A 21,753-nucleotide genomic window follows, 5' to 3' on the forward strand; every position below is an offset into this window, starting at 1 on the left:
TGGATGCCAGCCAGGTGCGGTGGCTCACACCTGTAATCCCAGCACTTTGGGAGGCCGAGGCGGGCGGATCACGAGGTCAGGAGATCGAGACCATCCTGGCTAACACAGTGAAATCCCATCTCTACTAAAAATGCAAAAAATTAGCCGGGCGTGGCGTCGGGTGCCTGTAGTCCTAGCTACTTGGGTGGCTGAGGCAGGAGAATGGCGTGAACCCGGGAGGCGGAGCTTGCAGTGAGCTGAGATCCGGCCACTGCACTCCAGCCTGGGCGACAGAGCAGCGAGACTCTGTCTCAAAAAAAAAAAAAAAAAAAAAAACAACAACAACAACAACAACAACAAAAAAAACCTGGATGCCAAGACATTGCCTCCTTATTTTATTGAAGAGTTCCAGGATGTTATTGTTTAACATATGGATTTAGGATATTCTTGTTTTGCTGCCATTAGCAAATGCCATTTTTTTTTCCTGTTACAACTTCTAAAAAACGTCTGCTTCCCCTACCCCTAAGTGTTCAGTTTTTATGATAATATTATATTAAAATTTCTAAAGAACTGAGATAATCGTGGGGGTAGGGGACAGATAAAATTGAAATATTCTAAAATTTCCCTTACTCTGCTTTTCTTTTTAACCTTGATATATGCCAGACTTTTACAGTTTATTATTTTAATATGTCATTTTTAATGCCAACAGATATGAACGATTTTCCAATCAAGGTTTTTCACTCCGACGTGTCCCAGGTAGGATCTGGCATATGAATCATATGTCTAAAAAGGAAACTCATGAAAGTATGTGTGCATGCTAGGGGGCTCATTTGTCTTTGGCAGAGACATTGCTGCTCCTGTTTCCTTAATTATTAAACAGATGGTGCCTACTGCCATTGACTAGCTGCCCAACTCATACTCCTGTGTGGTAGCACAATTCTGGACATCTGACAGAGAGAAGCTGTACCTTTACAGTTTCTCATATCTACTTATGTCATAATATTAATATCTGCCTCCTACTAGAGCAGGCTGCTTCCCATGAAGCTGTATAAAACTTAAACCATCTTCTCCCCCGTCCCCATAAATTAATTTTATCTCAAGGATCTCCTTTTGGCTTTTTTTATTGCTTCATGTCTACACACAAAATACAGTGACATATTGAATCGATTATCTAAATGCTTTAGGCTGTAAATACACTTTAACCTGGAATGTCAAGATAATTAAGACAAAATTGGATTAAGATTATTATTAGTGAGGGCAAATGACATCTAAGATAGCCATGTTAAAAGTGGAGTATCATATTCTTGTTTTAGTTTTAAAAAGACAACCAGATCCCAAGGAACATCAATAGCGTTTAAGTCCATTGAATAGATATTGAATTCTTTTTCATAATCTGCCAAAAAAAAAAAAAGAAAAGTTAGCTTGAAAATTTTTAGTTTCTCAAATATCACACTGCTGCTGTACATGAACCTTTACTCATTAATAACTAAGGTCCTGATTTTTTTCATACGCTTTGTTCAAAGATGTAGTATTTTGCAGCCATAGACAGTCTTCTAAGATCTCTCCTAGTGTTGACCCACCTATCCTCACCTCACCCTTGAGGTTTTTCTTTATTAGAACTATCTGGGCTTCTAAACTTTGTTAACCTTTTTTGAGGATATGGTCACTTAGTCTCAATGTAATTTTACCTTCCACAGTCAAAAACTGTTGTGTAATACTCATACACTGGATTTAAATGACTGCTGCCTCTCCTTCCTTTCTTTTTATATATATTGTGGTCTAGGTAAGGCTGATTCTTCCATCATTTGAACCAACAGGCCAGGCTTGGGTTCTCATAAAACAGACCTTCCAGCAGGAGCAACCAAAGGATTACAACGTCACCTGAAATTGGACTGCTGTTGTACCTGACTTGGGAGCATCTTTGAATAAGACAGAAGTGGCTGTCATTTTCAGGGACAGTAGAAAGTATGTTAGCTCTCATCTGCCAAGTAGGCAAACACAATCTTTTTTTATTTTTTTCCCTCCAACGTCCTAGGGAGTTCAGCCTCAGGACCAGCGGCAGCCCCCCACACCCCGGGGCTGCGGTGGGCTGGGCGGTGGATCAGCCTCAGCAGCCCCTGCTCCAGCCTGTAGGGTGAACCGGCAGCTTTCCCAGCAAAGGAGCAATCGAGCTGAGGGTAGCGCCTCCTCCGGAGGAGGGGGCGGGAGCTCGGCTGAGAAAGCTTTCCTAGGGAGTTGCCTTAAAGAAAGAAAGCGGAATTGTCGATCACTCCAGTTGCCAGTTTTATACAATTTTAAGCAGTCGTCTCCTCTCGTTTCCCCTTTGCAAAACTGCAAATCGCCACGAACCTTGCATCAAAAAGAAGTGGGGAGGAAAAAAAAAAAAAAAAAGCAAATTTCCTTCTCCCTTCTCACCCTCCCTTTCCTCTCACCCTCCCTTCCTCTCTTGCTCGCTCCTTCTCCCTCCCTCCCTTCTGCGGCTGCCGCTAGTCTCTCGGTCTGGCTCTCTCTCTGACGGGACTTAGCAACTTTTTATTTCTCAGCCCCTTTTCCATTTTTTTTTTCCATCCTTTGCCATGAATTGGATTGACAGAGGCGGGGGAGGCTTTGCTTTCTGCCCCAGGGAATGGCGATTCGCGTCCTGGGGCCGTGCCGGGGAGAATCGGCCGAGGAGAAAGAAAGAGTGATAGAAAAAGAGCTGCAGAAGGAAGAGAAGGGAGACCTCCATCTGCTGCGGGCCCGGCGCGCTGCAGCGCAGCGCCGAGCTGCGCCTCGGAATGGCCCGGAGCCCGCCCCGCGCCCCATACTCCTCCAGCGTCAGCGTCTCCTGCGCGCGGGATGCATTGGGCAATTTTTGAAATCCTGAAGTAGGAAGAGATCCCGGAGGATATAAATCGGGGGTGGGGGTAGAACAGATAATCTGTAAAAGATATTCAAAGAGAAAAGGGGAATCCTGATCGTTTCTGCCCGTGCTTGCTTTCAACTCGAGCGTGCTAGCTTTTAACTTGAAGAAGTCTCATTGGAGCATCTAGCATTCTCCAGGAGTTATTCAAAAGCTGAAACTTTCCGTGGATTGTGGGCCTGGGGAGAAGGATTCCGAGGGTGGAATTGGGAAGAGCGTGTGTGTGTGTGTGAGAGTGTGCGCGCGCGCGCTCGTGTGGGTCTGGGCGGGGGCGTCGGGGGCCACTGGGAATTCGGTGAAGAGGGCACCCCATACCATGGCAGTGCCCGTCGACGCTGCACGAGTCAGGGACAAGCCCGTCCACAGTGGGGTGAGTCAAGCCCCCACGGCGGGCCGGGACTGCCACCATCGTGCAGAGCTCGCATCGCCGCGGGACTCGGGCTGCCGTGGCTGCTTGGGAGACCTAGTGCTGCAGCCGCTCCGGAGCTCTCGGAAACTTTCCTCCGCGCTGTGCGCGGGCTCCCTGTCCTTTCTGCTGGCGCTGCTGGTGAGGCTGGTCCGCGGGGAGGTCGGCTGTGACCTGGAGCAGTGTAAGGAGGCGGCGGCGGAGGAGGAGGAGGAAGCAGCCCCGGGAGCAGAAGGGGGCGTCTTCCCGGGGCCTCGGGGAGGTGCTCCCGGGGGCGGCGCGCGGCTCAGCCCCTGGCTGCAGCCCTCAGCGCTGCTCTTCAGTCTCCTGTGTGCCTTCTTCTGGATGGGCTTGTACCTCCTGCGCGCCGGGGTGCGCCTGCCTCTGGCTGTCGCGCTGCTGGCCGCCTGCTGTGGGGGGGAAGCGCTCGTCCAGATTGGGCTGGGCGTCGGGGAGGATCACTTACTCTCGCTCCCAGCCGCGGGGGTGGTGCTCAGCTGCTTGGCCGCCGCGACATGGCTGGTGCTGAGGCTGAGGCTGGGCGTCCTCATGATCGCCTTGACTAGCGCGGTCAGGACCGTGTCCCTCATTTCCTTAGAGAGGTTCAAGGTCGCCTGGAGACCTTACCTGGCGTACTTGGCCGGCGTGCTGGGGATCCTCTTGGCCAGGTACGTGGAACAAATCTTGCCGCAGTCCGCGGAGGCGGCTCCAAGGGAGCATTTGGGGTCCCAGCTCATTGCTGGGACCAAGGAAGAGATCCCGGTGTTTAAGAGGAGGAGGCGGTCCAGCTCTGTCGTGTCCGCCGAGATGTCCGGCTGCAGCAGCAAGTCCCATCGGAGGACCTCCCTGCCCTGTATACCGAGGGAACAGGTAAGCACTGGCAACTCCTCTCTCGGCTCCTGGGGAAACTTGAAACACTTGGGAACCGGCGCAGAGTGGAGAGAATCCGAGCGCTGGCAACTAAAGGGAAGATAGCCTAGAAAAGTAGTCTAACTTCAGAATTAATAAGAAACTAGCAGGGTTTTTTTTTTTTTTTTTTTTTTTTTTTCTCCCCCTCTCTTTCACACAATAGTTTTATAACGGGAACAACTGAAACACGATTGAGTAACAAAACTAGATGGCATGTGTAGGGTCTTCCACAGCTGGGCCAACTTTTTAGATCTGCTACACCTGGTGTATGGCTTGCCTACTCTTTTCAGTACTCTTACGCTTTCCTTCCTTAGCAGAAATTTTAGAATTAAGTTTACTATTTTAGCAATAAGTGATTTTTTTTAACACACAGATTTCACTAGATTTCTACTTTTTAAAAAGTAAAATGTCTTTTTAATGAAATGATATTAAACATTTATGAAAACCAGTAAAAAGATTCCAGAGCAAAGCAAGCTATGCTTGAAGGTGAGGAATTGATACACATTTTCTGGTTTTGCAGTGAGTTTTATTTGGAGAGACTGCAGCTGATGGTACCCAGTTTGTTTTTAAATATAATTTAGGGGCATGCATTATTACATGCTAGTATGTTTTGTATCACAAACTTCAACTTGGGGAATAATATGTCTGAACTTTGGAATTGTTCAAAATTGTCAACTGCGTTTTAGTGTCAACTAAAAACAAAACAGTTCTCTTTAGTATGTGCATACTTAAGTGGATATTTGTAAATTCAAATGGATTTATGTAGATTTTACAGGAAATACTAATTTGGGAGGCCATTTCTAAGACTGCTGGAGGTGTATATCTTCCCACAACGTGGGAGGAGGAGGAACCTGGGATTATAAAGTTGTAAATAAAACTTCAGTCACTTTTGGGGATGAGTCTCCTTATTATCATTAAATGACTTAAAACTATAGAACAGTTGCTCTAAAGGGCATAAAAGAACAAATCCCAATTTTAAATGCATACTGTGTCTAAAAAAGCATACTGAAGTGTATGCCTCTAGTTGAAGCAGATTTGTTCACCTCTCTGTCTGAAGTGGATTTGACACTTGATGGGGAGGAGGAGCTGGTTAGACACAGCAAGTGGAAATTTACACTTTTCCCTTTAAATTAATGCCTACCTATGGTACTATTAGGACAACTTTAGGGAGCAAGAGACTATCCTAAGATAAAGTAAGCTTTTTCTTCTAAGGTTATTCTGTGGCTAATCATTTGGGTATTTCTAAGAAATAGCAGTCACCATATGGTGTGGGTGGCTAGTTTGTTTCTGAAATGGAGTTGATTACACAGACCTATGGCTGTTTGACATTATTTAACAGAGTAGATGACAGCATCATTGTCTGTTTATTTTAAAACAAATGTAGTTATTTGCTTTTCGTTTAGATAAAACAAATGCTTCTTGTGTTTAAGCTTACTCTAAGAGTGGAGGAGAAAGCAGGCCACTGACTGATACTTAGTTTTGGTAAAAATTTGGAAATTGTTACAGTAAAGTAAGTTATCTATTTGAGGGTAAACTAACCATTTTGATTTCTTTTCACAGTTATAGGACAGAATGTCTTTTAAATGAAAACACCACAGCTTTAAGTATGTTCAGAATACACTATTCATTAACTTATAGGGCAATATGATGTGATTATTGCAAAATTCACAATCATAATTTCTAAGGAAAATCTGGGATTTAATCGCAACTTGATTCCAAATTGATACCATTCACCCTGTGGAATTTTTTTTTTTATTTTATGTTAACATTTATAAGTTAAGAAATTAAGGGTGGATAGAAGATAAGAAGGTGGTTAGGTAAATTAACCAGCAGCGTTCATTAACCCACAAATTTTTATTGGTTTTCTCTGGTTTAAATTGATAAATGGAGAATTTGAATTATCTGCAAAGTTATCAAAGTAAGCATTGCATATTTAATGTTTTGCTGATTAATGCTGTTGGAAAATGTAATTGCAATCTACTTCTGTAATTTTCTTTGGTCACTATTTTTTTTAAAGGCTGTGTTAATGAAGATTATTCTAAAGTGAGAAACTTTATGTCTTACGCGTGATGGAAAAACAAGAATACATTTAGCAGAAATTGAGATACTTGAAGTTTTAATGAGGGCATGGGTGAGTGTGTGCGTGTCACTGAAGACTGTTTTTTATATATATGACCCATTAAAAGTTGTTGCTGAGCATAGTTGTGGGGAGTGGGTGGAAACTAACACAGTGTACTATCTTATAAGATAGGACAGTATCTCATATACGTTAACCTTACTGTGTGAAAAGTTCAGGAGCTTACATAGTAAATGGCTTATCTGTTTTATCATAAGGAAACAAACTTCTGATTAAGGGTGCAAAGTGTACCACTGTCATTTGCATACTTTGTGAAGTCAAACATCAAAATAATTATAAAATAAGTATGTAACACTCCCCTGAATATCATCTGTCTTTTTTCTGAAGGAATATTTACTTTCAACTCAAGACAATTCTCATATGCAACAAGTGAATTTTAAATAGTCATTTAAGAACTTAAAAGCAGAGTCTGTCAGAGTCCTCTTGAGAATTTATTTGCACTTTACTCATTGTGAGGCTTACCGGTGAGAGAATTTCATCATTTTCTTCTCTGTATGAATGGCAGTGGCTAGTTACTTATGAACTATCCCTCTTCAGTGACCCTCAGTTCCAAAAGTGCAAAGAGAATATATGATAAAATTCTCATAAGAGAAACCAACTGACAGATACATTTTTCTCTCTCCCTCCCTTTTTTCCTTTCAAGAACCGTAAATCTATAGCACTGGTGTCTGTGAATGCAAGTGGGAATATCTTTATTCTCAGGAAAGAACAAAGTTTATAATTCTTCAAAGCTTAAAGAACTATAAAGTTTGTTTGGCTTTTAGTTTAGTCCTGCCAACCCAGTGTCTGCAATACTGAGGCTGATTTTGTAGATGAGTGTGTCAAACTACTTTTTTGGTTGCCCGTGTTAAGAAGACAAGTGTCTGTTAAGGTGTGTGTATCTTTTCTAAGTGGACTTTCGCATCCCAGAGCAGATATGTCTCTCTCAAAGTACCACTGTGCCCTTGGCCCCAAACATGGGAATATACAGAGGTACCTAGACTTTCTTGGACTGTTAGATATTATGCATGATTAATATGTTATTTTTCAGTGTAAAATTTTAATTTTGCAATTTTTTGCTTTTGGAAATTGTATTTGAAGGGGTGTCTCTCCATTCTCTTTATAAATAGAGAACTATAATTGGCTGCTCATTCCTCTCTAATTACTGAGACCACCTTACACATTCACTTTTGAAAGATTTCAAACCAATGCAATTTTATTTTAGTTACCTGTTAAGAAAAAATTTATATTTTTACCTGTGGTTTCAGATAAACACAAAGGCGTATGACTGTTACATTAATGCATCTGTACCACTTAATGATGACATTTTTTGTGATGGATACAACATCATCCATTTTGATCTTAGTTATTGAAAGAAGAGTCAAGTTTTTCAGCACTGATGTGAGAAAGACACTTTTAGGAGAGAAAGCAAACAACAGCAAAGCAAAAATAGGAGAAATGGGTATGGTGTTTGATGGTAAGCACTGGATGGGAGGCACTGTTATTCTTTGACAAAAAAAAATTGCTTATTCTCAAAATGTAGAATACATTGTTTAAATTCCTAAATGCCTTTCAGTATGAACATATTGCTCAAATTGAGTAAGTTTCAGAAATAATCATGGACTTTTAATTAAATTGTAACTTCTGCATTTCAGTAGTGTTACTCAGTTTATGGTGATTCAACGAGCAATACTGATTACTTATGACTTGGTGACAGAATTAAAATTAATTAATGTCAATTTCTGAAAATACTGAAAAGGGAAAACAAGATTTCCTTATCCTTCGGGAAAGGTGGAGGAAAAGAATTTTTGTGTGTGTGGGGGACAAAAATTGTGATATTTAAAGCATACTGAAAAACTTTTTTAAGTGACATAAATAGTCAGTGAATCTATATAAATTTACAGGGGCTGGAAGGAGTGAACACAGTAATTTTACTCTTTCTGCATTGAGTCGAAACTGTAAAAAGTTAAAACTGTAGAACTGAAAGAAATGCTGTGTATGCTGGGCTGTCATGTTAATTAAATAAACAACCAGAACAGTGACTCTGTGTATGAAATACATTTTGAAAAGCCTTGGGGGAGGGGGTGCAGGCAGGCAGGGTGAGTGACACTGGCATGAAAAAACATTCATTCTATCTGCAGTGACATTTGTGTGAATTTGTTGTAGTCTATTAGGAAATTCAGCTCTGAGAAATAATCTCTTCAGAGTGCTAGTTGAATAAAGGCTTTACAAATTCAATTTTACTTCCATTCTAAGCAAGTTCTCATTCTGTCAAGGTAGGATGTTTATAAACCTCAAAATTAGAAGTATGCCTATGTATTTTGAGATTTTTCCATTAATACTGTTTGTGTCAGTCAGCCTAGTAGAGTCAATGTCGACTTCATTGAAAACGTGTGTTATTTTATCTATCAAAAGAAAAAGTTTATTTTGGGATTAGGATGGGAGTTGTATTTTTGAGAAAGAGTTATTGTTGTGAGTTGTACTGTCCTGGATGTGTGAAGATAATCAACGCAGCTATTGTATCATGCTTTTGCATTGGGTGATGGCGAAATGTCTTATGCTCCCGGAAGTGATGCATAACCCTACAGGTTTATGGTGAATTGTTTACTTGGCTGCCATGTGTCTCCTCTTCATTGGAGTCTTCCTGCTCCATTTCTGTGTGGTGTTTATGTCTTCTAAAAAAACTCCCTCAAATTGAGATTAAAAACCTGTATGCTTATATTCTGCATTCATGTGTTTAACGAACCTCTGTGAAATAATTCTAAAGACCTTCAGAAAGTCCAGTCTCCTATTCTTGTACCTAAAGATGTGTTCTATTAGTGTTCAAATGAAGATAATTCCTTTATATAGAAACTTGAATCCTTTTGGTAATTACCTATATATACTTTCACGATAGGTAGTATTTTTTATGAAAGGAGTTTTGTTGTTTTTGTTTTTGTTTTTTTTTAGTAAGGCTACTATGGAATTGTTTTAACTTTGAACTGCGAATGTATGTTTGTGCTGTTATTGATATAAAATATACAGATTTCATTACTGAGAAAAAAGTCTAACAGATGCGCCTGAGTTGTAGTTTAGAGAAAGATGTGTTGTATAACAATTATAAAAAATATTAGTTGGCCATACCTGTTCATTGTGAATGTATACCAGTGTTTTAAAAGAAGATGCTACCTGTAGCTAATGTTACCCATTATCCATGAAGGCCTTTGATCAATCAACCTACCAGGTCTCAAATCAACTCATTTTATCTGTGCATTAGTCCTCGTGCTAAAAATGATACAAATAATACACAGAGAGATGCGACACAGCATTTGTCTCTCCAAAGTTTACAGCCTAGTGAGAGTAATGAGACATGAACATAAGAAAAAGGGAAGTCACAGTGAAATCTTAGATAACAGAGAAATGCGTATAATAACTTAGAGCAGGTTTTTAACCTGGCTCCAGGACTCATTCACCTCTGCTCTGAAATTATATGCAAAACTTAATTTGTTCATTCTTACGAGCAAAAAGTCTTAGTGTCATAGGTTTTCAGAAGGTCTTCAACACATATGTGGTTAAACATAAATGGTTTAGATTTTAAGCAACTTTACATTTTGAAGACATGGAGAATATTTTGGAAAATGGAAATTAGTTTGGTGTACCTCTACAGTCTGCTCTGAAACAAAGGTAAAATATTGTTAGACTTAGGACATGTTACACTTCAAAATAGTACACTGATTGTATTAATGTCGAGTTAGTTTATGACTGTAAACAGTTGGTTGCACTGATATTTTAAATGCTTAATTCTGAAAAGGCTGTAATTAGTAGACTAGAATTATTCTGATTTTAGAGAGAAGGAAACTGAGAGTTAGCTAAATGTGTGAAGATAGCCCAAGGCAAGATGGCTTTTGTCCATTTCCTCTTTGACTTGACTATGCTACTGGGGAAACAGAGTAGGAAAGGAGTCGGGCTGGTGACTTTAAGCCTAGGTATTATTTGTAATTTTTCACATGGAGCCAACTGTAAATTCTCATTCAGTATTAAAAGATTGATTGAGTCATCAGATTGAGTGTCAGATGTGTAAATAACACAAAACTTGTTCAGCCCTTACAATGAATTTTCTGGTAATCAGATAATACCAGGGAGCCTCTGGAATGAATTATTCTTGACTTTGTCGAATAAATAAATATCAGTTGCACTGAAAAGTCTAACTTTGTGGAGTCTTATCAAACAAAAGTATTTAGCAGTGGCTGAAATATTGAATATTTTTATTTTAGATTTTCAATACGTTGATTTTTGTATGTTCAGAATTTCAAAATTCCAGGCAAAACGTAATCTGCAAATCGGTAAGGCATTTCTTCATTAGCAAAAACAGCTGGTAATTTTTTTCACCTGTTATTTTGCAGCGTTTCCTTAGAATTTCATTAAAATATAAGTAAATAGGATATAATATCAGATATAAAAATGAAGAACATTACCATTTCGAAGATGGAAAGCTATTTGTGAAGAGTCACAAACTAAGCAATGTGTGTGTTTTTTATCTGATTAGAACTGTCATTTCTTATTTAGGAATCTGTGAATGATTATTAAAGCTTTCAAGGATAACCGGTCTTGCTAACAATAGTAATAACATTACTTTAAGGGTACTCATGTTCTTTCATCCTGAGAAGATGACTGATTATAAGGGTCACGTGTTGTTTGCTGAGGTGTGTGTATGTACATGTGCATGTGTGTACCTGTGTGTGCATGTATGGTTTGTGTGTGTGCGTGTGTGATTTTCCCCTGGCAGAAAATTGCTTTGCTTGTGTCAATTTAGTGAAGAAACAGTGTCACCCAGTGGCTTTGATGAAAACAGTCCTATAAACATTATAGATAAGCACTGTCCAATAGAGATGCAGCACAAGCCATACATTTGATTTTACATTTTCTAGAGGCCATACACACCCAAGAAATGGGTGAAATGAATTATAATAATATTTAACCAGCATAGCATGTCAAGATGTAATCAGTATAAAAAAAAATGAAATATTTTGCATTCTGTTTCTTTGTGAGTCTAAATATCTTGTGTGTGTTTTACACTTAAAGCACATTTCAGTTTGGCCTAGCCCCATTTCAAGTATTAAATAGACACAGGGAGCTAATGGCTACCATATTGGGCAGTGCAGCTCTATATTTTTAAAGATTTGTAATATTTGAGATACTAATGTCACCTCTTCAGTTATAATGAAAAATCTTTGTAGATTTAATAACAATATACAGTCTTTACAATTGTATCTGTAATCTTGATAGCTCAGTTTTGTACCACTCTAATAGTTGCCAAGTCTATCTCCCCTTTTTTCTTCATTTCTCATTATTGCATTTGTTTTAAAATATGATTATTTTCGTTGGGGAGGGAGATTTAGCAGAGTTCCTTAATAAAAGACCTTTATGTTAACCTGATTTATAACACAGTATCAATATTTCCAGTTAATTATGAATTTGCCTTTAGGAGTTTGGTATGACACAAGCATTGCTTATGGATACACTGTAAACACAACACATGTTCATGATGATTAGTCTATAATTGGGTTATCTAATGTCTCTTTAGAAATGAAAGTGCTTATGTTTGTAGTGCAGGTCATTATCTTTGTAATTTAGGAAACTAAAAGTCACAAACCTGTTCATCGCTTTAACGGATGAAAATTGTAACAGTGTCTGTAAAGGGCTGATGAGTTTTCACTATTGCTTATATAAATACCACTTTCATGGAAACACAATGAAAATGGTTCATTTTGTGTATAGAGTGGATTGGAGATTTTGATAGTGTGGAATTTTTAAACTAGGAATTGAGATTAGGTGACTTTTGGAGCCATTTTCTGAGTTCTCTCTGGTTTGCAATTTCAAACTGATTTCAGATGAAAAAGTCTGGAAATGTTTAATATCATGTCCTCTCCATCACCTTTCCTGACTCTATGAATTCATTAACAGTAGCCATAATTCCAAAGCTACATCAAGAATAAAGGGAAAATTATACATGGCATTTTACTTTATATGTAGATATATAGATTAACTTTTTAAAAGACATTTATTTTGTGTATAATGTTTATATCTGTGTGTGATACTCTCAGTGCTTGGGACAAGGTATATTATTTATTTTTACACTGAAGATTAAGTATAGATAGATTTTTATCATAGACAGATAGATTTTCACTTACTAGGAATTCTAAAAAGATCAAAAGGCAATAGAATCATGGTATACAAAGAAGCACATTTGGATAAAATGAAATTATGTGGACACTGGCTCACTTCTGATAAAGTTGACTTAATTTAGACTTCTTGAAGAAGCTAGCTGAAGAATGAAATGTCATTGTAACACACATCTGTTGCTTGAAAGAGTTTATACTTGAATGTAACTAGTTACTGTTAGCTCTGGTCAATTTTGAAGTTGATTTAAATTAATATAGAGGATGTTCCGGTACTTTTTTTTTTTTTTTTGGTCAGTCTTTTTCTGTTCTCCATCTCTATCTATACACGTTTTATTTCATTTCATTTCATTTTCTTTTTATCTAATAGATTATTCTCCCTCAGAATGTGTTTCAAATTTTAAGGAATGCCATTCTGTCTCTCCCAGTACCTTGTTAGAATATTGAAATAATTTTATGCAAGAATCTTATGGTTTTGGTTTAATAGGATTTTAGTAAAAATTTTCCATCTTGTGAAGTAAGTTTAAATAACTGAATATTTATGCTATGTCTGTGGCAAGTGTTTCCTTCTCTCCAGGTATAAACCACTTAAAGAGACCTAATGGAAGTTTGAAGTCATAGAGATATTATTCAGTGGGGAATGTTTAATTTTGTGGCAACTGCTATACTGCTATGTGGAATCAGCATCCTTAGTCCATTTTTAAGCTGGCATGAACACAAATAAATGAAATAGTTTTTATTTTTTATCGTATTTTAGAGATCCACTTCAGAAATGCTCTTTAGCAAGCAGTGTTTGTCCTCGTGGTATGAAACATCCCCTTGTTTGGGAGCTATTATTTCGGGGTCCAGCCTCAGCAGCAGTCCCTCAGGAAGTCTGGAAGGGAGAGAGCCTGCTGAACTGCTTATGCTGTATTGAGAATTTGCTTTCTAATCTCAGGAACTAAGGGAATCAGATTCAGATTAAGACAGTTTTTATTATAAAAGGAATCAAATTTTTGTAGCTTCCTTTTCTCAACCATCAGCATTTCATTTAGAAAATTCGGGCCCAGTGTCTTGCTTATTGTAAGTGCTGGCTGGATGGTAGGAAAAATGGGTGAAAAAGAAATAAGAGACTTTTAACTTGAAATATTTATCTCCCCATTCTCTTGAGATTGAGGTGGTGACTTAATTGATTTAGGGAAATTTCGATGGAAAGAAGAGAAGAAATAGACTATCAACAAACCTATACATTTTCATTTTTAATGTGATGTTTACATTTTGGTTACTTAAAAAAATACTTTCTTGCATATGTTACATAAGGAGCTGTGCCCTTACTGGTAGGAAATCCCATGTTCAGCATGAGTCCTAGATAATTATTTTTAGTTCACTCTCAACTGAAAATAACCAAAGCTACCACCAAGATCATTGTAGTATAAAACTTTGAAAGATTTCTGAAGTTAGGGTTCATCTTTTAGAAAAATAAAATATCAAGTGTATTTCACATTCAACTAATACACTGAGAGAGAACAAACTCTGTCATTATTTTCTTCCATTCCATCCCACAGGGCTCTGACAGGTGCTCTTCCGCTATCACCTTTTTTACACTCTAGTAGTCTGCATTCTTGTTAGAGGTCCTTACTGAATAGCTGTGTTTTGTGAAAAGTCTCATGTAAAGCAAATGCCATCTCTTTAGCTTTTAACTGTGATCGATTACAAAACAAAGTTTGAGATGGTTGCTTCCAGAGATGACATTGTGAAATTGACTTTTTAAAAATGTCATCCAACCGCAGTGCTAGTTCCATCATGTGGAATGATCTAGAAATTTGGTAGCCTAATTTCAGAGTCAAGTTGAACTGAAAAATCAGAAGCTTATAGGGTTTTATGGAATAATAAATTTAGCTTTTCAGTCATTTTTCTTTGGTCCACCTAGTTTTTAATAGAACTTGACTTGTGAAAATCGAACAATTTAAGTCAGATAAGAATGTTTGTTGCTGTAGTTTTAATACTTAGAAAAGGTACAGTATTGTCATATCCTCTCACTGAAATCAGAGGCATATCTTTTGAGTATGTTAGGCAGATGATCATGGCATGAGATGAACTAGGAATACAATGTTTAGGAAAAAAGTGATTTCCAACCTTATGGTGTCAAGTTTCTTTTTATCTGTAGATGTCAAGTGTTCTCATAGGCAGACTTTTTAGAGTTTGCTATCACTGACAGCTTCCAGAGTTTGAGAGTTTTTTGAATATACTATTTTTAAAAATCTCAATATGGTTTTTATTTGAAAAAATATATTACTAACTGAGACATTCATTATAAATTAAACTGAAATAAAATGTAATGAAGCTATTTGTGAGTTTAATTGGAGTTGTTTTTTGCTAGATAAGTAGGATCTAAATTACAGCATAGTTATTAAGGCAATAGCCTCATTTTGTCCACTTCTCATCATTCCTTTTTACTTAAATAACAATTAGATTTACTCATCTTAACCCCTTTACAGAACTACAGCTAGAACTTTTAAGTGTTTTTGATGGAACTTCCTTAAGCAATTAACTAGTCCTAATAAAAAGTGTGAGAATTAGATTGGGAATGTTGGATACATATGTAACTAAACACTGATGAAGTAAGTTATCTAAAAAATAAAATGACGTTCAGATGTGAAAACCACCATAAAAATGAGTGCCAAAAACTAATGGTAGTATTTTTGTTTGTGCAGAAAGAAGACTAGATCAAAATCAAACGAATAATTCCTCAGCTTTCAAAAAATATTTTATCGTCTTTTGAGGACATAATATTAGTTCACGTAAAAACTAGAACCCTATATGCTTTGAAAAGAGGAGAAGACACTGAGAAAGACACTCTTGGAAGCTGGGGGGGAAATCCAGTCATGCATTGCCGCAAGATCTGTCTTTAGACCAAAACCACTCAGGGGATGATGGTCTGTGTAAGAGATCCTAATGCTATTCACAAACTCTCCTGACATTCATTAGTTTTCAAGACATTGATTCTTATTCTTTAACTTTTTAGCACATTTATCATTTTTACTTATACATGTATGCTAATAGCAATCTTATGTGAACTTTTACCTCTTATACGACCAGAATTAATTAAAAATGTCAACAAGTTTTTTATTTAAAAATCTCAGAACTTTCTCCATTTTACATTGAATATTTGCTACATTGTAAGCATTTCAGTATGACTAGATTCTTCTTTTTTTCTAACTTCTCCCCTGTTGATACTTATTCATATAACTATAATGCCATGTTAATCAAACTATTGTTTATGAATTATAACAGTAAATGCCTCTGGTTAATAGATTAATCAACCTGCCTTAGACGCTTTTGAAGTCTGTGAGGACATTGCTTAATTTCACCTACATGTAATTACATATCATTTGACACCCTCTAAATTGAGCTGTTTATTGTAGTTCTCAAAATTTACTGTGAATAAAAATTATTTGGGAAAACTATTGAAATTCAGACCTTTCAATACTGGATTATAGATCCTGTAGCCCTCCAGATACTCTGATTCAGTTCAGTGTAGAGTGGGGTCCAGAAATCTGCAGTTTTAAGGAACACCCCAGTTGCTTCTGTTGAGAATCACAGGACTATAAATTTCTGTCTACTGAAACTGTACAGGAAGTTCTGGCTTTGGCAGTCCAATTCAACAAATAGTTTAAAAGTGCTTGTCTCAGACAAGAAGGGTCAGTATCATGGGGAAAAACTATACACACACACACTATAGTTTATGAACTTATCACGTTCATGAATGTTTCACTTTGATTTCATTTCTTTGAAGTTCAAAAAACTTAATTGATGATACCTCAAAGAAGTTTTTTTGATCACCCTGGATATCAATTTCCTCATCTGTAAAATAGGAATAGGAACGTCAGCTTCACTACATATTTCATATGGCTGTTATAAAGGCTAAATCAAAATAAATTGCTACACAAATGTTAAATAGAAAGAATGTATGCACTCTCTGGACTGACACAGACCAAAGCTTGTATTATATACCCGTTTGTTAAACTTTCAAAACTTTAGTACCCTGTCTATACCATAAGAATAATGTAACTGATTTCTTAAGGTTGCGAAGGTCAAATTAATGAAATAATGGACAGAGGTTCTTGTAAAACATTGTGCACAGCTGAACGTGAATAATACATATTCTTGCCCATTAGAGCCAGGTCATTGAAGGTTATAGGCTAAATTTCAGAAAGCACTATGTAAAACAATGCAAACAAATTTGCATTTGATTACAAAAACTCACAAGTCTTAACCAAATATGCAAATTTAATGGAAGTTAAATAAAACGGTATTAGGGAGTTAAATTGTAAGCAAAACCACTGCCAAGTGAGGGTTCCTAGGAACCAGATAATGTAACAATAGAAGGAGAGAGATCTGACAGGGACTTCAGATACTTCAGGTGCTTCATTGAAAAAGGCTTAAGAGAGATATTTAAGAAAATTAATGGAGTCCTTGAATGTCTTTGTAAAAATGATGCTTTTGAGGGTCAGTTGTGTCGTGTGTCCTATAACCCCAACTACAGAAACTTGATTCATGCTTTAAATTTGCTCTGTACTCTATCTGCCATTACAACCTATATTTTATCTTGAAAAACAAAATGATTTTCAAAAATTTTAGTTTCATTTTTCATGGTAAAATTTCAGTCATGTCCATCCTTTTTCTCATTATATACCAGTAGTGCCGTTATTCTCAAATGACAGGGACTTGCTGCTTATTAACTGTATAATACAGCTAAGCCCTGGCTCAGCTATGGCCCTCAGTGGAAGGTAGTGAGTGTTTATTTTATCACATAAAAATATTTCTCAGGATGCTGTCTCTTTTACCGGCTTCCACAGGGCTTTACTCTAGGCCTTAACCCTCAGACCACTCTTCTTCCAGATTTTTCCACTTATTGAATGATCTTTCAGTCTAGTCTGAGGTAGTTATTTTGGTTTGGCCCTAGGAGCAGCAGGAGTCTTGTGGAGTCTCAGGCTACTCCTATTGGTTTCAGTTTATAAATTCTGCCTAGAGTGGTCATCTCTTTCCTAACTTGGTTACAGACAGTCCATGGATTTCCACTTTTGTGATAGAAGATGGAAAAAGGTGAGGAGGAGAGGACAGCATATCACATAGGCCATGAGGGGTCATTGCAAGACTCGTTCTGAGGCAGATGGGATACCATCAAATGATTTTGAGTAAAGAAAGGATGTTACCAGCCTTATGTTGAATAGGATGTCTCATATTGTCTGTGTAGAGTGAGAATAGGTGTTATGATGTAAGAAGGTAACCAATTAAGATTGTTATAATAATCCAGAGATGATTGGGAGTTGGACCAAAATGATAATGTCAGGGGCAGATTTTAAATATATGTTGAAATCAGTACTGCCAAGTTGGGTATTGAACTGATATTTCCTTTGAGGATAGACAGAGAGTTCCTTTAATGTTTTCTCTTATTTTAGGGACCAAATAATAAAGGAATATTTATCTTTATTTCTTGCTTTAAAAAGATCTGATTGGGTTGACTTTTTTTTTTCTTCTAATTTTATCTTCTGCCTACACCTTCCAGAAGATGTGCAAACTGGAGACCTGACATTTGGGAAGGTCATGAAATCTGCTTACATGGAAATAAATTCTAATCAAGCATCTCAAACTCTTCAGAAGTTTTCCAGTTTGTTAGGATGCTATAACGTTTTGTGTAATAAAAGTTGGTTTTGAAATTTTATTTTGATATAAATGTCTTTATATTTTAAAATCCATTTTAACAAGATGAAATTTCAATAAATTTGTGTCATTCACATGCTCTTCCTTTTAAAGAGATGTATTTGCAGCTGATAGTCCTCATATCTTTTTTTAAAAAATTTAATTTAATTTAATTTTAAAATTCCAGAATACACGTGCAGGATGTGCAGGTTTGCTACATAGGTAAACATATACCATGGTGCTTTGCTGCATCTATCAACCTGTCACCTAAGCATTAGGTCCAGCATGCATTAGCTATTTATCTTGCTTTTTTTCACCCTGTCACCCCACCTGACAGACTCCACTGTGTTGTTCCCCTCCCCATGTCCATGTGTTATCATTGTTCAGCTCCCACTTACAAGTGACAACATGTGGTGTTTGGTTTTCTGTTTCTGCATTAGTTTGCTAAGAATAATGGCTTCCAGCTCCATCTGTGTCCCTGCAAAGGAGATGACCTCATTCCTCTCTATGGCTGCATAGTATTCCATGGTGTATATGAACCAAATTTTCTTTATCTAATCTATCGTTGATGGGCATCTGAGTTGATTCCATGTCTTTGCTATTGTGAACAGTACTGCAATAAACATATGCATGCACATATCTTTATAATAGAATGACTCATATTCCTTTGGGTATATTCCCAGTAATGGGATTGCTGAGTAAAATGCTATTTCTGGTTCTAGGGCTTTGAGGAATCACCACACTGTCTTCCACAATGGTTGAGCTAATTTACATTCCCACCACCAGTGTAAAGGCATTGTTATTTCTCCACAGCCTCACCAGCACCTGTTGTTTCTTGACTTTTTAATAATAACTGCCGTTTTGACTGGCATGTGATGGTATTTCAATGTGGTTTTGATTTACATTTCTCTAATGGTCAGTGATGTTCAGCTTTTTTTTCATATGTTCGTTGGCCACACAAATGTCTTCTTTTGAGAAGTGTCTGTTTATGGCCTTTGTCCATTTTTTAATGGGGTTGGGGTTTTTTTTTTGTTTTTTCTTCTTTCTTTTTTTCTGGTAGAGTTGGTGTTTCACCATGTTGGCCAGACTGGTCTCCGTCTCCTGACCTCAAGTGATCCGCCTGCCTCGGCCTCCCAAAGTGTGGGATTATAAGTGAGAGCCACTGCGCCTGGCCTTTTTCTTGTAAATTTAAGTTCCTTGTGTTATGCCCAGACCTTTTATTCCCCAAAGAAGACCACCAGAGACCAGAGTCAAAGCCAAGCGGCAAGGATCTTTAATGCAAGTTCGAACTTGGTCCCTCCGTTTTACAACATACAAGAGGGCCCTGAACAATGCGTGCGCTTGCCTTTTATAGCCTAATGTAAACAGGACTTGTAAAGTTGCAGAGGAACGAGGGAATTCTCTAGGTTACAGCATTACAATTGGTTAACATTTTAAGTCTATACATTTAGCAGTTTTTTTATTGGTTCCCGCGCTCTCACAAACGACTGTGCTCTTATCGGGGACTTTCCAGGTGGTGTCTTTCTGAAGTTGAGATATATGGTAGTCTTTGAATTGAGAGATATATGGTGGGGAGACATGTAGTGGGATGAGGCCAGTAAGTTGAGAGATATATGGTGAGGAGACATGTAGTGGGATGAGCCCAGTAAGTTGAGAGATATGTTTATACTGGTCTCAGGAAGTTTGAGAGATATATGGCAAGCACTAGTAATTTAGAACAGAAAAAGAACAAGACAGGGACTTTCACAATGCTTGTCTATACAACATCTGAAATCTATAGATAACATTATCGGTTGGGTCCGGGGTCAACTTGTTAACTAGGCTCAAGGCGCCGCCCGGGCTGTCTGCCTTTAGGGTCAACTTTTAGCTAGGCTCAAGGCGCCGCCCGGGCTGTCTGCCTGTGGATTTAATTATTTCATTTAATCTCTTTCACTTGTAGATTCTGATTAGACCTTTGTCAGATGAATAGATTGCAAAATTTTTCTCCCATTCTGTAGGTTGTTTGTTCACTTTAATGATAGTTTGTTTTGCTCTGCAGAAGCTCTTTAATTAGATCCATTTCTCAATTTTTGCTTTTGTTGCAATTGCTTTTGATGTTTTTGTCATGAAATCTTTGCCCATGCCTATGTCCTGAATGATATTGTCTAGATTTTCTTCTAGGGTTTTTATAGTTTTTGGCTTTGAATTTAAGTCTTTAATACATCTTGAGTTAATTTTTATATAAGGTATAAGGAAGGGGTCCAGTTTCAATTTTCTGCGTATGGCTAGCCAGTTCTTCCAACACCATGTATTTAATAGGGAATCCTTTGCCCATTGTTTGTTTTTGTCAGGTTTGTTGAAGATCAGATGGTTGTAGATGTGCAGTCATATTTCTGAGTTCTGTATTCTGTTGAATTGGTCTATGTGTCTGTTTTTGTACCAGTACCATGCTGATTTGGTTACTGTGGCCTTGTAGTATAGTTTGAAGTCAGGTAGCATAATGCCTGTAGCTTTGCTCTTTTTGCTTAGGATTGTCTTGGCTGTGTGTGCTGCTTTTTTGGTTTCATATGAATTTTAAAGTAGCTTTTTCTAATTCTGTGAAGATTGTCAATGATAGTTTAATTGGAATAGCTTTAAATCTATACATTACTTTGGACAGTATGGCCAGTTTCACAATATTGATTCTCCCTATCTATGAGCATAGAATGTTTTTCCATTTGTTTGTGTCCTCTCTGATTCTTTGGATGCTCTAAATATCTTAAGGTCTAGTATAGCAAAAACATGAGACTTTCAAAGAAAATTCAAGGTTTTCTCTATTAGTCTTTGAATAGTCTGACAAATCCCATTTCCATCAAAGACATATTGCCAATACATCCCAGGTCTTTTTATAGAGGAAATACTTCTATTTTGTTTTCGTATTAACTCAGACCATCTGTTGACCTACAGAGCACTTCAGTGATAGGTGCTATATAAATATTTAAATTATGATAGCTGATTGCTCTGTAAGTTTAGAGTTTGCTGATTCTATATTGTGGTTAATTTCCGATTATGAAGCATTTTTACATACTGCTTAGGAACAACAAAAGATAAGATATTTTAAAATGTGTGAAATGAAGAGTTTTTAAATCACATGGGAAAATACTTTTGATGACTGGAAAGTGAAATCATGAAACAAAATTGAGGATAGGCCAAATTCATAGCAGAAAGGAAACTTGTCAAGATGTTCATTCTTGTTTATGTGGGAGAATAATGGGTTATTTTTACGTACTTTTATATCCTTTTTCTGTATTTTGTAAGTTTTCAAACCTTCACACGTATTTTATAATCAGAAAAACAAAGCTTTATAAAGAAATGTAGTACTTTGACATTGTTCCTTTGGATATGTTCACAGAATATTTATTAGGGCCATTGCCTTAGTGGTTGTTTGGGTTGGAGACATGGAAATTGCACCTCCAGGTGGTTTTAGGAATGGTAATGCGTGATATTCAATACTGTGTAGAACACCCTTGGAAGTAAAATCCTTTTGCATTCCTAATTTTTGACCCAGACGGCTGGACAGGCTTAAAATTTCTTATAAGATCGGAGATCCTACTGGTAGCTGATCCTCCAAAGTAGATCCCTG

The 21,753-nt window shown here is 37.5% G+C and overlaps 1 protein-coding gene across 2 annotated transcripts in view; it reads left to right on the plus strand.

Annotated features, from left to right (window-relative positions):
• The first annotated feature begins 2,929 nt into the window (after positions 1-2,929).
• Positions 2,930-21,753, plus strand: part of PDE3A (phosphodiesterase 3A) — a 321,926-nt gene continuing 303,102 nt past the window's right edge. The window contains exon 1 of one of the 2 annotated variants that reach the window (XM_030939371.1): positions 2,930-4,157. In XM_030939371.1, the coding sequence (XP_030795231.1) occupies positions 3,198-4,157 (960 nt within the window). In that variant the 5' untranslated portion in view covers positions 2,930-3,197. The remainder of the gene's footprint in view (positions 4,158-21,753) is intronic. The other variant, XM_010361353.2, reaches the window with a different exon arrangement.

Source organism: Rhinopithecus roxellana, chromosome 10, assembly GCF_007565055.1.
Source record: "Rhinopithecus roxellana isolate Shanxi Qingling chromosome 10, ASM756505v1, whole genome shotgun sequence".
Classification (NCBI taxonomy): domain Eukaryota; kingdom Metazoa; phylum Chordata; class Mammalia; order Primates; family Cercopithecidae; genus Rhinopithecus; species Rhinopithecus roxellana.